General features: G+C 44.2%; 1 protein-coding gene across 1 annotated transcript in view; it reads right to left on the reverse strand.

Annotated features, from left to right (window-relative positions):
• Dner (delta/notch-like EGF repeat containing) overlaps positions 1-16,442 on the reverse strand; it is a 326,383-nt gene that overhangs the window by 206,372 nt on the left and 103,569 nt on the right. Inside the window, exons 2-4 of the mRNA NM_152915.1 lie at positions 9,103-9,411; positions 6,794-6,888; positions 4,446-4,612 (exon numbers count right to left, since the gene is read on the reverse strand). Coding sequence (NP_690879.1) covers positions 4,446-4,612; positions 6,794-6,888; positions 9,103-9,411 — 571 coding nt within the window. The remainder of the gene's footprint in view (positions 1-4,445; positions 4,613-6,793; positions 6,889-9,102; positions 9,412-16,442) is intronic.

Consider the following 16,442-nt stretch of genomic DNA (forward strand, 5'->3'; position numbering starts at 1 on the left):
ACAACATTATGAACTAACCAGTACCCCTGAGCTCTTGACTCTAGCTGCATATGTATCAAAAGATGGCCTAGTCGGCCATCACTGGAAAGAGAGGCCCATTGGACACGCAGACTTTGTGTGCCCCGGTACAGGGGAACGCCAGGGCCAAAGGGGGGGAGTGGGTGGGTAGGGGAGTGGGGGTGGGTGGGTAAGGGGGACTTTTGGTATAGCATTGGAAATGTAAATGAGCTAAATACCTAATAAAAAATGGAAAAAAAAAAAAAAAAAAAGAACTGTATTACTATAGAAAGCAGCAAAAAAAAAAAAAAATAAAAATAAAAACAACTTCAGTACCTCATAGCCATTTTCTAATGAGATGAGCAGAGAAAAGAACCAACCTAAATTATGCATGGGGGAGGGGCAATTTTGCACTCCCTCTGCGTTTGGTCTTTAATAACTATTTTTAGATTATTTATTTATTTAATTTATTTACTTATTTATTTGTTTTTTGTGTGTGACAAGGTTTCTCTGTGTAGCCCTGGCTTTTGGTCTTTAATAATTATTACTTTTTGGATTTATGTATTTATTTACTTATTTTGGATTTTTTTGTTTTTGGGGGTTTTGGGAGGGTTTTTTGTTTGTTTTGTGTGTGTGTGTGTGTGAGAGAGAGAGAGAGAGAGAGAGAGAGAGAGATTTCTCTGTGTAGCCCTGACTGTCCTGGAGTTGGCTCTGTAATGCAGGCTGGCCTGGAACTCATAGAGCTCCACCTGCCTCTGCCTGCTGGGATGAATCACTACCCGCCCACTCCACCCCCTATTACTTTTCAATGTAACATGTCCAAGTTTGGGGCTTTCTTCCCCACTTCTATTATAGGAGCTTAGTAGACTTTATCCAACCATAGTTGTAAGATAACCACGAAAAGACAGCGTTTTTGTATTTTCAATTTTAAATCTTGAGTTTTTCATCAAAAGAAGATGTTAATGAATCTACCATTCTAACCTTTCCCCAACTGTCCTACCCTGACTTCCAGAGCAAGAAACCTTAAATGACATTCCCATAAGAAAGAACAAAAGTTTCTTTCTCTCCTTCTCTTCTTTTTCTTTTCTTTTTTTCTGTGTGTGTGTGTGTGTGTGTGTGTGTGTGTGTGTGTGTGTGTGTGTGTGTGTGTTTGATCCTCTAAAATTCTTGTAATGTAATAAAGAAAAAGGGAGGGCATTTAAATGTCACAGCGGTGGGTTATGAAAGTCTATGAAGACTTCTTAAGATTGACATTTTGCAGCTGAATCTCTCCTTCAAGTGACATTTGCTGAGGAATAGCTGATGTGCATCTGAATTTTGCCAGGCAGGGTACTACCCAGTGGCCATGCTGGGTGGCAAGGGGCAATGATATGGGCTCTCCTCGCTAGAGATCCACAGTCCAAGAACACATAGGACCAACACAACAAGCACACTCAGGAGGGGAACAAAGATCATTCATTCCCAGTTGTGGGATGCCAGCTGCCAGTGCAGCTGTCAGAGGGCAAGGGAGACAAATGGTGCTGATACAGATGTTGTATAGAAGAGCCGAAGACAGGGACAGAGCCAGACTTGGGAGGAATACATGATACAAGTATGGGAGCCAGTGAACATGTGCGAAGAGTGAATAGAAATCCAAACACAAATTTGGATGCCCCTAGGCTAGGGTTGAGGCTCAGTTGATAAATGGATCGCCTAGTGTATGTGAGGCCTTCGGCACCTTCTCCATTATTACATACACTGAGTGTGATGGTGCACAACATGCCTGTAATCTCAGGATGTGAATAATGTGGAGACTGGAGAGTCAGGAGTTCAAGGTCATCCTGGTGGTGCTAGCCAGTCATCCTAGCCTAAAAACTTAAAGACCTGTATGAAAATACAAGGTGAATGGTACAGGAGTAACTAAATCTGAAGTTGACTTCTGCCTCCCAATGCACATACACACAAACACACATAAACACACATACACATGCCTATCCACACATACACATAAACATACACACATACACACAAACACATACACAAATATACACACATATACACACATAAACACACATACACACACATGTAACCACACATATACATATATATAAACTTACACATACAAATAAACATAATGATAATAAATGTGGTAATAAGAGTTAAAGGGGGTGAAGGCTTGGGGGAGGAGTATTTAGTTTTTTAGAATCCATGGAGATTTTTTTGAGGACCCATGGAGAGAAAAATCTTTGGGTAGTCATTTTTCTTATGAAAGACTCCAGAGAGGATGGGTTTTCTTGTCTTGGTGTTGTATTATGAGAGGAGGTGTAAATGGGGTAGATGACTTTGGCATCTAAGGCACAGAGGAGCCAGAGGATGGTTAGCCAACTGAGGCTGAGTTGGGCATCGACTAAGCAGAGCCACATTTTGCCACAGGGAAGGAGAGAATGCTGCAAGAAAGGAGAAATCCTGGGGAAGGAACTCCATGGGGTTTCATCCTAAGGAAACACTGGATCCATCCCTTCCACCACACCTTAACAGAGCTCACACCGCTGGAAGGCTAGCTTGGTCCTTACCCCCATCACTCCGATGTCACCAAGGGACTCCAAATTAAACATAAACACCTTATTCAAGACCAGCAAGCCACTGGGTGTCATGGGACTAAGACTGGAGCGAAGAACTTGAGTCTGGAAGTACAAACGACGGGGCAACTGAGTCACTGGAGAGCTAATGAGCACTCTTGCTGCTCCCTGCAGAGCCGACAGCTCTAAGCAAAGGTTACCAACTTATTTACCCCCAAACACTGCATAAAGCCAATTACAGATTTGGAAAAGACATGTTTGGGGAAAACAGAAGGGATAATCAGGCAGAAGGCAGCGGCAGCGGAATTTGATGGCAATTCAGAGATGGTGACAGAAGAGGCACAGCAAGAAGAGCCTACACTTCAGACACCCACATCATCTCTTCTTCACACGGCATAGTATAAATATTAATAAGGCAGTGATGATGAAGAAAGAATGTAAAAAATATTAAATGTGGGAATCATGAAGAAATCCCAAAGAGCAGCAACACGTACACCCTCTGTAGAGGATCATCAGACTGACGGCAGAAAACATAACAGCAGCACAGGAGGAGGCTTTTGACCATTTCACTGTGAAGAAATGATAGGTCCTTGGTGACATGGAGTCCTTGTCTGACCCTTGACTATGTTCAGAGGCTGCACAATGTATTCATGCATGAAAATACCACAGGGAAAAAGTACATTGGGAGTGCATGTGCCATGTAAGCCAGGTGACCTGAGTTCCATCTCAAAACCCCAGCAAAAAGATCGGAGGAGCCAGGTACGGTGGCTCACCCCTGTAATCCCAGCACTAAGGGGACAGTGGCATGCAGAAATCTGCAAGTACAAGGCCAACCTGGGCTACATATCAAATTCCAGGCCAGCTAGGGTAGTGAGATTCTGTATCAGTTAAATAAATAAACAAACAAAAGAAAGAAGAAGAAAACTGACTAGACAAGAATGTCTTTGGCCTCCATGTACATGTCTCGGTGCATGGGCACCTACCTGCATCATATATATGTAAATATATATGTGTGTGTATACATGTATACATACATAAATACATATATGTACATATTTACCACAATAACAGTGTAATACCACAGGATATCCTGTTAATATTTACAATTTGTATGTTTTAAGTATCAATAATAAATAATAATCTATCTTTAATTCATAATAAATCATCTTAAACTATACTTTTAATCAATGAGCTTTACAAGAATATACAAATCTGAGTCGGCCTCCTAAAGACATAGATAGGACATCCACACACAGGACATGTGTGGAAATAATATGTCAGCCATCAGTCCAGTATGTGGGATCTATTGGATGTAGAGGAAAGAGGAGACAGTGGCGTCCTGAGAGTACCCCAGGCTTCTTTCTAGAAAGAAGCAGAGAGCTGACACACAGCAGAACAGGCTAACACTCTGCTCCTCAGTCCCGACATTTCCCTTCACTGGCTTGAGGACTGTCCCCACTCCCAAATGCAGACCACTGTTCTCCTTAAAGCAGTCTTTTGTTTCATCGTGTTGTTAGCAACATGGGCTCAAACTACACATGAGTTCATAAAATCTCTCCCATCTCAAAAAAAAAAAGTAAGTCCATATAAACTCTAGCAAATTCCTCCCTCCTAACCCCCACCCCCACCCTCAGCATCCTCACCTATAGCAATGCTACAAAGTGATGAGAGATGTCAGCTAGTATTTCAAATGCATACCTCATACAGTCGCACCGGAAATGCTAGTGTTAGCAGGACATTCTGATTATCATTCAAACCATTTTGAAGTGGAGGACATACAATCACTAGACATTCACACCATATCCTCCAGACAGAATCTCTATGCACCACATCTAAACACCAAACCAGGCTTGGGCTGAACTGGATGTAGATAAGGTTTCTCTAACTCACCAATGAAGTGGTTGGGTCCCAAGGCCAGCATCTCCTCTAGCAGGACAAGGCCCCCTGGAGCCTGGAGGGGTGTCACACTTCGACCATCTATGAGGGAACACTGTTGAAAGCCTGTGGCTGTGACCTTCCACAGCAAGATCAGCAAAGAATTGGCATCCTGCCGAATCCTGAAAACAAGAATCACGCATCAATGCAAAGCCGCTCTTACTAAGTAAGATTCATCGTAGAACCAATTCACCAGATTCGAGATGAAAGTACAGACACCCTTACATCAGCACAAAAGTGTCAGGAAAGCAAAGAAATGGTTATAAAAGCAAGCGCCCACCTTATACACACTAAAGTAACCACACTTACCCAAGTGTCTACCTCCCACTTGTTCCAAGTCTACCACAAAGTGACTATTCTGTACCCCATCTTTTGGTAATGATAATGAATAATGAAGAGCAGAATGAGCTCTTTTACAGATAAATGTAAAAAGAATCTTGCTTAAATTTATCACAGATCCACACTGCAATCCAACCCACCCTTCTGACCTACACCATCAAAGTAAGCAAAGTGTGTCATGTCCCCATGCTTCCTGTCTCTCGTCTTCTCACAGCTTGCAGGATAAGATACAGAGAATAGTACGTCATCAAGGGCAGTGAACTCTTGCCAGCCCCTTCTCAGCTGCAGTCCCAGGCCTGCATCCCTGCCACTCAGAGCTGCAGCACCAAAAAGCCACCAACATGTCTTTCTGGGTTTCTGCCTGGTCACCAAGCTTTATGTGTTCCTTCTCCCCATGGAAACTGTACCCCTAGCCTGTCACCTGTCACCTATGCTGTACCTATGATGCCAGCACACAGTGCCAGAGGCTGGTCATTCTCCTTGTACTCTAGAGGATCCGTTCCCACCTCCATCCCTCAGCAGACTCCACACAGCTCTTCCCCCAGAACAAGCTCCCAGGGCTCAGTAATGTCTTAACAAATGACTGTATTCATGAATACATGAAAGTCCAATATAAGGGTTTGGAGACACCCACATATCAGTTTGGGGTGCCCATAGATCATGCGTCATTCCCATCTTGCTCAGCCTGGGTCATCCTGTAGCTTCTATCCAAAGGATGCCACCCATGAGAGGTCCAGAAAATGTCATGGTTTTTGAGAAGGAAGAAAAGGAACGCACTGAATGGGGTTGGTGAGTAGGTTACAAAGGCAGATGATCTGAGCAACACAAGAAAGAGCAGGAGGAGGAGTCTGCAAGAGCAGACACATAAGCTCCTTACTAAAATAGTGATGAACTGGGTTGTGTTTACCTCTAGCCAGTTCCCAACCTTGCCACTATGGAAGGTACTCTGAAACACTTAACATGGGGTTCCCCCTGCTGGTGAAGCTGGGAGTGGCCTCACACTCCACCTCTTCCTATGGGGACATTCTTCCAAGACCTCCAGTGCCTACCTAGATGTCCTCTGTCAGGGTGACCTCACAGCCAAACTCGGGGAGCAGGGTAGGGGACAAATGCAGAATGAGCTTAATAAAATTCCTCTGCTAGACATTGTTAGGAAGCTCACTGTGGGGAATGCCAGGCAGGCAAAACTGGTCAGTACCCATGGGATACGTGGATAGATGAGCCAATGCACATATAACGGAGAGAGCCAATGCACAGAACCAGCTGGCCAAAGCTATGTGTCTCATGCCTTCTGGGTCCCTTGGGGTGATGACAGTGGGGACTAGAGTAGGAAGGATGACAGCTAATGGTACCAATGAAGGGCAGACTGATCAGTGTGCCTGAAACATTCTAGGGCTGGCTTCTTCCAACTCCTAGCTGTGTGCCATCTTCCCTGGGTCTACGTAAATCACCTATATACAGCAGTTAGCTAGGCAGCCAAATCTGTTTTCCTTTGCCTCTTTTCTATTTTCCAGGAGACAATGGCCAGCCTGTCCCTCAACCGCTTAAATTTAGAACGAAACACTTTTCCTATACTGCTTGCTTTGAAAGAGAAAGTTGTGATGTGTAGATTTTTGTTTTAATTTGAAGTAAATTAAACAAACAGATTTAATGGTCCACTAAAATTTTTAGAAGAAAAAAGTCACCTGGGAGATGAGGTGGCAGACTCCAAATCCTTTCTAATGCTTCAGGGTGTCTCCTGTCAGGTCTGACTTATCCAATCCGATTTCCCACAGCTGACCAGACCTCCCACCATGATCCTCCTTACTCTTGTTTATTTTGAGTGGCAGAGACTGGGTTCCTACATGGGATTCCTTCAAGATCCCCATTGGATTGGCCAGTGACACACCAGATGCATGGTAGACACCCCCAGCCCATTGCACATAGAGTCGATCATAAAAGGTGTGAACCAAGAAAGCACTTACTTTACAGAGGTGTTCTGTGGCACTTCAAAAGACACTAGGCGGCCACCCGCAGAGTTGTTGGAACTGGCATTCCCACAGGCAACATCAGGGACCACCTGGAAGAGAGAATACCATTTCCCGGATGGAATCACAGCACAAGATAATAACATAGGTGAAATCAACAAGCCATGTTCCTTCTGTTTTGCTCAGAAATAACACTGTCGCCTGCCCATGGAGGGGACAACTAGAACCTTAGAGACAGGAAAGAAATGGAAATCAGTGCCATTTGGTTTTATGGCATGCAGCTTTTCAGAGAGCTGTCTGCAAACAGGCAGAGTTGTTAACTGATGAATGGGTGCTTCAGTCAGGACTTGCTGCCCTCTTCATTTGACCGTTAGCCACTGGCTCCTGTTCTGTGCTGATCCTAAGGGCACTAACCAATTAAAGGACAGAGGCGCAAGCACTAGCTAAGGACTAAGAAGGCAGACACCTTCTTGCCTAGAAGCAGCAGCCTCCGTAGCTCCAAAGACCACCACTGTGGCCTTTGCTGTGAATGGGGCTCTGTGCTGAGGGTACCAGGAGCATGCAAGCCCTGCCTAGGGACAGTGGGGTTTGGAGAAGTAGCCCTTTTCTTTCCTGCACTCTTTCTTCCAGTGCTGGGAACTGACTCCAGGGTGGTCCATAGGTAAGTTCTCTACTACTACTGAGCTACACTCCCCTAACCTAGAACTTGGGGGTTTAGTTGCTGTGGGGTTTTTTGTTTTTGTTTTGGTTTTTTTTTTTTTTTGGTTTTTTTTTTCCAGTTAGTTTTTGTTTCAGGTTTTGTGTTTGTTTATTTGTTTGTTTTTGTTTTTTTAAGAAGATCACTATGTAGCCCAGGCTAGGCACAAACTGACAAGTACTGTTGGATGTTCAACTAAATATAAAACATGTATTTCACCCCCTCTAAAAGGCCCAGGGAACAAAGTAGAAGGAATGGAAAGAATGTAAGAGCCAGAGAAAGAGTGAAGGGAATGCTGACCTTCAGGTGTGACTGGGTGTTTGCACACTTAAACTCACACTTGCTGTGATGACCTATAGCAATCTGCACTGCATCAGGCCCATCAGCATTCTATCATGGGCAGAAAAGGGGCTCACGGGGTCTCATCCATCTGAAGATTTCCACACAACTAAGGACTGAAGGGAGAAGGAGGGACGTTTTCTTCAGTGGTGTAACCATACGGCACCCACGCGCCTATGGACAAGCTCTCACACATCCTCTTGTCAACAACTGTGATGAAAATGACTGCCTCACACACAGAAGAAGACATGGAAGCAAATGGGAGATGGCTGGGATGGTGAGGGGGAGCCAAGAGAGACTAATGGGGTGAATATGAGCAAATTACATATGCAGAGATATAAAAATGTCATAATAAACTCTTTATCACCTACAATTAGTACATGCTAATAGCCCATACTATATATACTATATATTTATATATCATATATACTATATACATAACATATAGCTATATACTATATATACTAGCATATATTATTAGCATATATTAATTTAGATAAAAGTTTGAATTTTTTAATTTTGTTTTTTTAATTAAAATTAAATTTAAAAAAATCTAAAGTTCATTGCAAGATATGATGGTGTAAACCTATACTCCCAGCATCTGGGATGCTGAGGAGAACCACACAAGCCGAAGGCTAATCCAGGCCATATAGTGAGTTCCAGTCCAGACTGGACTATATTTTAAGACCCCAGCAGAAGCAGGGGGAAAAGTTTGTAAGAGCCAGAGCCAGCGAGGACCAGAGTGAAACAGTATTGTCTGAGACAGGACAGGTCCACCACACTCATACATTCATGGTAATTGGGTCCTGCGATATGCATACACATCCTTGTGTGACACACACATTGAACTAGCTCCTCAATTCCAAATTAATGTACAGAAATATATGTGGGGATTATTCCAGGAAATAATCCAAATCATTTTTTTAATTTTTGTTGAATCCTTTTTTTTTTAATCAGAAAATCATCATAAATCTGGACTTGGTGAGCAGGGGAGGGCATATGTGCATCTGTGCAGCAAGAGGTTGCCTGAGCAACCTAGACCTTGTCAGTGCTAGAGTACTTGCCTGGCATCTGTAAAGTTCTAGGTTCAGTCCTCAGTGCTGAAAAAAGTCATGTATACAAGCAAAAATGGATGTAGGGTTACATGCATGGTTTGCTCAGAGACTAACTTAAAGGCCTTCTATTCTTATTGCTTGCATTAAAACCGCTGGAATTGTTTTGACATTTCTGGTTTCTCCTGTGAAAAATACATTCCATACAATATTCTTACCTCTACTTGATCCCATTTCATTTCTACAACTTTCTGCCCTGTTTTTGGCTGCCAAGTTGGCAGTGTCACGGTTGCCTGAGAGCGGGGCAGGATTATGTCAGGCTCCTGGGTGGCGGGGACAGGCTGAAGCTGTCTGGGTGCCGTGGACTCTGTCCAGCCAGAGGTTGGAATACTGGGAAGTGGTTGTTCACAGTTAAGACCTTCATAGCCGTCGTTGCAAATGCAGAGGTAGCTGTCGCTGCTGCTGCTGCTGCTGCTGCTGCAGTTACCATGGTGACAAGGGTTGCTGGCACAAGGATCTGCAACAAACTAAAAGGAGACCGTAAATGGGTCAATTATTCCCTCACAAGGAGTATGGTGTTACTGATAGGAAATGAGCTGCCTGTTACCAGCTCTGCTCTCTTAACACACATAAGAGAGCACATAAGCATTTGCTCCCTGGCCCCACCCCCATCATCCCAGCGGGACACTCATCCTGGATAGCAAGAGAAACATGATAACAACCTACCCCAACCCTCAGCCCCAGACCACATGGATTTCAGGAACACATCATTGAGTAGAACGTTTTAGACAAAAGGTTTAAAGTAAGACTCTTTAGAAAAGACTTTGTCATAAGCAGCTAGTCATGACAAATGATGTCGGGGATCTAAATTGGAATCTTTTTCACATCCTGAACCTTTGCAAGATTTCTGAATGAGAAATGGCTGTCCAATTTCTGGCTTGCCTAAATCTCTCACACCTTCCTAGCTGATCCTGTGGGCAGATCTTTAAGATAATGTTATTGAATTAATGGTTTCCAGGGCCAGATGCTCCTACAATAATCTGGCTGGAAGAGAGTATGGTAGGAACTTCAGCAGAGTTTTGTGAGATCTGCTGGTCCCATCACTCTGCAGGGTCAGCACAGGAAACAGGGTCTCAGTGGATAGGAAGGATGAAGACGCAGCTCTGTGTGTCTTCATTGTGTACACATTGCTCTCAAACTTCTTTGCTGCTGACCTTGGAAGGGCCATTTGTTGGTCCTTGGGAACACACCACAGAGCAGTAGCACAAGAACCACCTGCTCCTCTGGAGTTGGCACCAGAGTTGGGGCTCAAGCTCTGTGCTATTCAGTTACAATTTGTTCCTGTGATAAAGGAAAATTCAATCACAACCGCTATACCCCAGCTTCTTAGAGCTGACTGCAGAATAGAATTCACTACAGAATCAATGGCACAGAAAGGGGACTCTCTGTTCCCTTGCTCAAGTGAGTTTGCCCAACAAGCCTATGTGGCCAGAATTCTGCATGGTAAAATGGCTATCCTTATTCTAATTATGTTCATCAAACAGTTTCCAACAGACTCCTTCAGGGGTGGAAGAGGATTGGGAACTGAATCAAACAGAGCTCCAAAACCATGACATTGGGTCTATGCTATATCGCTCAGGATCTCTATGAGTCAATAAGTTAGCATCCAAAGAGAATATCCAGACAGTCAATAATTTTAAGTATTTATAAATCTATAAGCACAGAAGAAACCCCAAGATGGCGAAGCCCTCCCTGATCCAGTTCCTCCCTATCTTTGAAGGTTGCTCCTCCCCACCTCTCCTTGTACTTTCTTGGTGGACTACAGGTCTCTGGGCTGTGTGAAGCCTCCCACCTCAGGGCCATGTCAGCTGCTGGGACACTGCCTGGAGTCTCTTCTCCAGACTCTGAATGGCTCCCTATGCCACTATATTCAGTTCTCTCCCCAGGTGAAGACTTTACTCACTGTGAAATCTAAAAGAATCTTTTCTCTCTGTCCCACAGGAAAAAAAAAAAAGATTGTGAGCTCCGTGAATGAGGGACTTTCAAATGTCCTATTTACTTCTCTATTTCCACATCAAGAGAGATGGTGAGGCTTTTTTAAAAGCATTGAAAAAAATAAATATGGATGAATTGATTGTTATTTGGACAGCATGTGATGGGGGTGGGAGCTGCATCTTTAGTCAAAATGTTGGCTTATTTCCAGTTTATTTTTAGGGCAGGCAAGTGGAGGGAGTGTCACCTCAAGAATTAGTTGACAGGAGGAAGGAAGAATTTAATTAGCTAGAACAAAGGGGACAATTACAACTGTGTTTCTGAAATCAACGTTTAAATCATCCAAGGTTGACCTTGTCACAAAGAAAAAAATTGGATCCATGTTCCAAAAAAAAAAAAGGTAGAACTCCATTTAAATCAGAAGGGATCGATACAGAAATTAATTCCAGAAGCTGAAGCTGCCACCAAGCAGCTTGAAAGAATTGGTGGCTTTGAAGTGAGACTGCCGTTCTAGGGACAGACAGGCTCTGGGTCCTTAGCTCCATCATCACAGCCTACTGCTAAGACATCTCTCTCTCAGAGGGGCCAAAGGCCCTTTGTGGGACAGCAGACACACTAGTCAATAGCCTCCAAAGGACCTTCTGGTGAATGTGTCTACATTCCTATGGCACGAAGCTACCAGATGTGTGGCCATTGGGTATGATGCCCGCCACACCCTCCAAATGGCCACACCATGCTCCAGGAGAACACTGCAGTTGTAGCTGCCTCATCCTTACAACCCACACCCCTGAATCTGCGTCACTGCTGGGAAGTGGAAAGGTTGGGGAGGAGAAAGAGCCACTGGACCCACTAACCAATACCAGCACAATACCACCCCTGCTGCCCAGCAGGGAATGATCCCGGTACGTCATCTCCACCAAAGTGACACCAAATTATCACGCCCTTAGAATCAAGCAAAGAGTAAGTGTTCCATTTCTTCAGACAACAAAAATTAATAGGAATTAAGTGAATATCATGAATCCCACCTCAAATGTGTTATTTCTGTGCATCTGTGTCTGTTTATGTGTGCGTGGTATGTTCACACATATTCGTATTCGTGTGCGTGTGCGTGTGCGTGTGTGTGTGTGTGTAGAGGCCAAAGGTCAACATCAAGCATCCATCCCTCATTACTCTCCACTTTATGCTTTGAGATAAACTCTCCCAATGATCCTATGAGCTTACCAGTTTGGGCCCAACTAGCTGGCCAGAAATCTCCAGTGATCCACTCATCTGTACCCGTTCAGTGCTGGGGTCACAGACACGAGTCACCCCACACAGCTTGAGAAGCTGGGATTCAAACTCAGATTATTTTGCTGGTGTGGCCAGTACTTCTCCCATTGAGCCATCCATCTTCTGAGCCCTCAAATGCATGTTTGGAGAATAGGCACACTAAGAGGACCACTCAGTGGCTATTGATTGAAGGCTTACTGTGTGGCTGGAACTGCACCATGCCATGCCTGGCAATCAATGCAAAAAGCCCTAACAACCATCAAATCTGCCCTGTGGAGTTCACACCTAGTCATTTAGTACAGAGGACAAGTCCTAACTGCCACACACTATGTATGGTCACCATGTCTCTAAGATGGGCACATTTCTTATGTTATGATGATGTTTGTATTTTGGTGCTAAAGGAAATGGTTAATTCAGAAACAGAAGCCCAGGTCGTCATGCACTCTTGCCAGCCTGAATTTTCTGCCTCCAGCTCTTCATCCATCCCTTCCCTCCCTCCATCATCTCCAGACACGGACCATGGTTCCTCCATCCCTCCAGGTATTCCCCTGCCTCAGAGCCTTTATTTATATTGGTTATCCCTTAGCCTGGAAAGCCTTAATTCTTGAAGCTGCTCTAAGCTTCTTCCTGTGAGTCTTTGCTTATTACTGTCTTCTGACGAGGATGTCTCCGTGCACCCTCGTTAGTACTGCAGTCTCCATCCCCTATCAGTGACTCTTCCTCTCCTGCTTTATTTTCCCTGAAACCTCTGGCATCTCCTACCATGTTAAAAAACAAACAAACAGTATTACTTTCTGTCTTCCTCTATTATCTTTTAAGCCTGTGAGGTCAAGTTCTTTTCCTGTCTGGTTGTTTTTTCCCCCCACTTGAATGTCCCCAGCCCCAGTGCCTGGAACCCAGAAGCTGCTAAGAGGCCAAGTGGGGGACACTGAGTGAAAGAGGCTGCTTTGGAGTGCATAGTATGTAAAATGGAAAATGTTGGGAGCCTTAAGTAATCCCATAGCTGCATTTGTAGAAGGGCTAAATAACATTCAATTTACTATAAAAGCAAGTCGTTTCTCCTATCCTGGACCCATGCAGAGTGAGCTAATACAGTGTGCAGCCACTGCCTGAGAAGGCAGGAAAGAATGGGATGCTTTGTTGTACACCCCCCACACACCCCCACCCCCACCCCACCCCAGTGCTGGGCTCACAGTCACAAGCCACCCGGTACAGCCTAAGGGCTTGGGATCCAAACTCGGAGTGTTTTGCTGGCATGGCAAAGCTCTCAACTTAAAGAATCAAGCATATCTCTTCATCAGAGGCCCGCTGAGGAGTGGGATGGGAAGGACCATGCAGTCCTGAAATGCTCAGAGTCTACACCTGCCCTTTAGGATGGAACCACAGCAAGCTTAGCTCTGGCTCCCTGAGTTTGGAGCAATGGGAAGCTGAGAAAGAGTAAGTATCAGAGGAAGCCTGGAGTCTACTCTCCTGTGTGGGTGACCATGGGAGAGGAAAGGAAATGCCCTAGGGATGACAGGAAGAGGGAGGCCTAGCATCTTTTGCTTCCTAGTGTGTGTCTGTGTTGCCCACAGGAATGGCTTTGAACACAACTGGCAGCCCCATGCTGAGAGACAGCCAAACAGTGAAGCCAGGGTCCAAATGTCACAGCACTTTTGTCCAGAAAAGGAATTCTCCCTTCTTCCTTCAGTAAAGGTCTCAACTAAATCCTAACACCGAGTGGAGTCCACAAGTGTTTCCCACCAGGAGTAAAGGAGAACAAACCCATACTTCTGTACCAGGAACACTAGCCAATCACCTTGCTGAACCAAGAGATATGAATCTTACTAAAATACACAGCCCTGTACCTTGATTTTATTACTATTATTATTATTATTATTTCTGTATTAGGAACTCTCAACTCACTCAGTAATGATTCCAAGATCAATTTGGGTAGTTGAAACTTCCCCTCAGCTCTTCACTGGCTTCCTGATTCTCGCCTGTGAGGTGAACCCCATTTGTAAGTAGGCTAAAGGACACCGGAAGTTCAAGCTCATGACCCTGACAGAAAGTGATCAAACATGAGATCTGTTGTGTCTAATTGTCTGCCTACTCCTTGTCCCATGTTTCTAGAACACGAGGCTTTTGGAAACCCGCTTGAAATCTCTCCGGCTCTCGCTCTACTCTGGCCAACAAGTAAAGAGTCTTTCTGGTATATCATTAAGACGTGTTCAGCTGCAGACATGAGAGGAATAGAAGGCAGCTTGAGGCTTTCTCCAACACCTGACCCAGCCTCTGGCCCTTGTTTCTATTCGTAATCACATCCTCAGGGGCACACTACAACTACACAGTGCCAGCGACATTCCAGTTTCAAACAGAATGCTTTCCTTCCTTCCGTCACTCACGATACCATTATCCTGCTCAGAATCTTGACACGCTGCTCCAGTGCATGCGTTTCTGTTCTACCAGAGGCACCAACCGTGCCAAAAAAAAAAAAAAAAACTCCTTTTACAAAATCACAATCCTATACACCCAGGAAGCATGTCAACTTTCGCCTCCCAGACTGCTTAGGAAGAGATGCCTGCAAGCAAACTGCCAATTAACTTGCCTGTGATCATCTCAAGGCTGCTGAGAAGTTTTCTTGTAAGGTCCACACCCACGCGTGGGAAGACTTCTTAACCTGATAAAGAGTATCCAAAAAAAAAAAAAAAGCCCCCAGCAAGTATGATTTTTATTCGTAAAATGTTGAAAGGCTTCTCTCTGAAACTGAGAACAAAGCAAAGATGTTGACTGTGGCCGAGACACTGAACCCTATACAAAAGGCTCTAGCCAGTAGAGAGAGGCGGGGGTATAACTGAAGAGGGGTGGTAATTCACAGACTGTACAACTGTGCAGATAAATTATCAGAATGTGGAACTTCAGAAAGTTTGCTGGATGGAAGGTAAAGATTTTAAAAGCAGAAAACAGGACTGGTGAGAGGGCTGAAGGGGAAAGGCACTTCTTGCACAAGCCTGACGATAGGAGTTAGATCCCCAGAACCAACGATGAAGGAATGAGAAAACCAATTCCTGAAAGTTGTCCTCTACACATGTGCCATGACAAACACATGCCTGAACTCACATGCACACATCATTCATACACACACAGTAATAATTAACAATACATACTTATATACATTTGAGACATGTTTTCACTATGTAGCCCTGACTAGACTGGGACTCACTATGTAGACCATGCTGGCCTCAAAGTCACAGAGATCTACCTGCCTCTGCCTCAAGGGCTGGGATTAAAGGTGTGTGTTAGAGTTATAAAGCAGGACAAGATATAGCCATCATCATTAAAACACATTGCATGTGTCCTCAAACAGGTCTCTGTTTAAGCCGTGCCAAAGCCAGGGGAAAGGATAGCCTTCCCCAGTACACCCATGTCAAAAGGCTATATGGCCATGAAAAAGAATTGTGTAATCATGTGAATAAATTCATTATACACAGGGTTTTTCTATTTTTGGAAAAGACACAAAACTGAGCAATAGCCACTCCTATATTCACAACAGTGGTCACTTTGGGAGAATAGGGGAAAATGGGATCAGGAAGGGACCGAGAGAAACTGAAAAACATGCATAGGTTGAGGAAGATGCTAGTCAGCAGGTCACCTTGGAAAAGGCTGTTGTTGTTGTTGTTGTTGTTGTTGTTGTTGTTGTTGTTGTTGTTAAGAATTATATATATATGGAACAGGGGGAGGGAGGATGGGATAGGGTCTTTTGGAGGGGTGGTAACCAGGAAAGGGAACAACATTTGAAATGTAAATAAAGAAAATATCCAATAAAAACTATTAAAAAATAAAAATTTTAAAAAGATTTATATATTTATTTTATGTATATGAGTACACTATAGCTGTCTTCAGACACACCAGAAGAGGATATTAGATCCCATTACAGATGGTTGTGGGCCACCATGTGGTTGCTAGGAATTGAACTCAGGACCTCTGGAAGAGCAGTCAGTGTTCTTAACTGCCGAGCCATCTCTGCAGCCCCTGGAAAAGGCTTTTATAAGTCATGAAAGTGACAAGTGTGCTGTATGCCTGGCTGGTGTGAGCATTTGGGGATGTTTTCCTCTCTTCAGGCATGCAAAATTTCCTCTGCATCTCTAACCAGAAATGAAAATGACTGCTCTAATTTGTAAACCCATCTGCTCTGGGGGGCTGGACCAGAATGGTGGCTCTGTAGACAAACTGCAAGTCTCTATATTGTCTAACCTCATTTGCCTGGAGATGAGCCTTCTGTGTGCTGCCGGCCTTGTACAGGCAGCTTCAGTAGGCA

This window comes from Mus musculus, chromosome 1 (assembly GCF_000001635.26).
Source record: "Mus musculus strain C57BL/6J chromosome 1, GRCm38.p6 C57BL/6J".
NCBI lineage: Eukaryota > Metazoa > Chordata > Mammalia > Rodentia > Muridae > Mus > Mus musculus.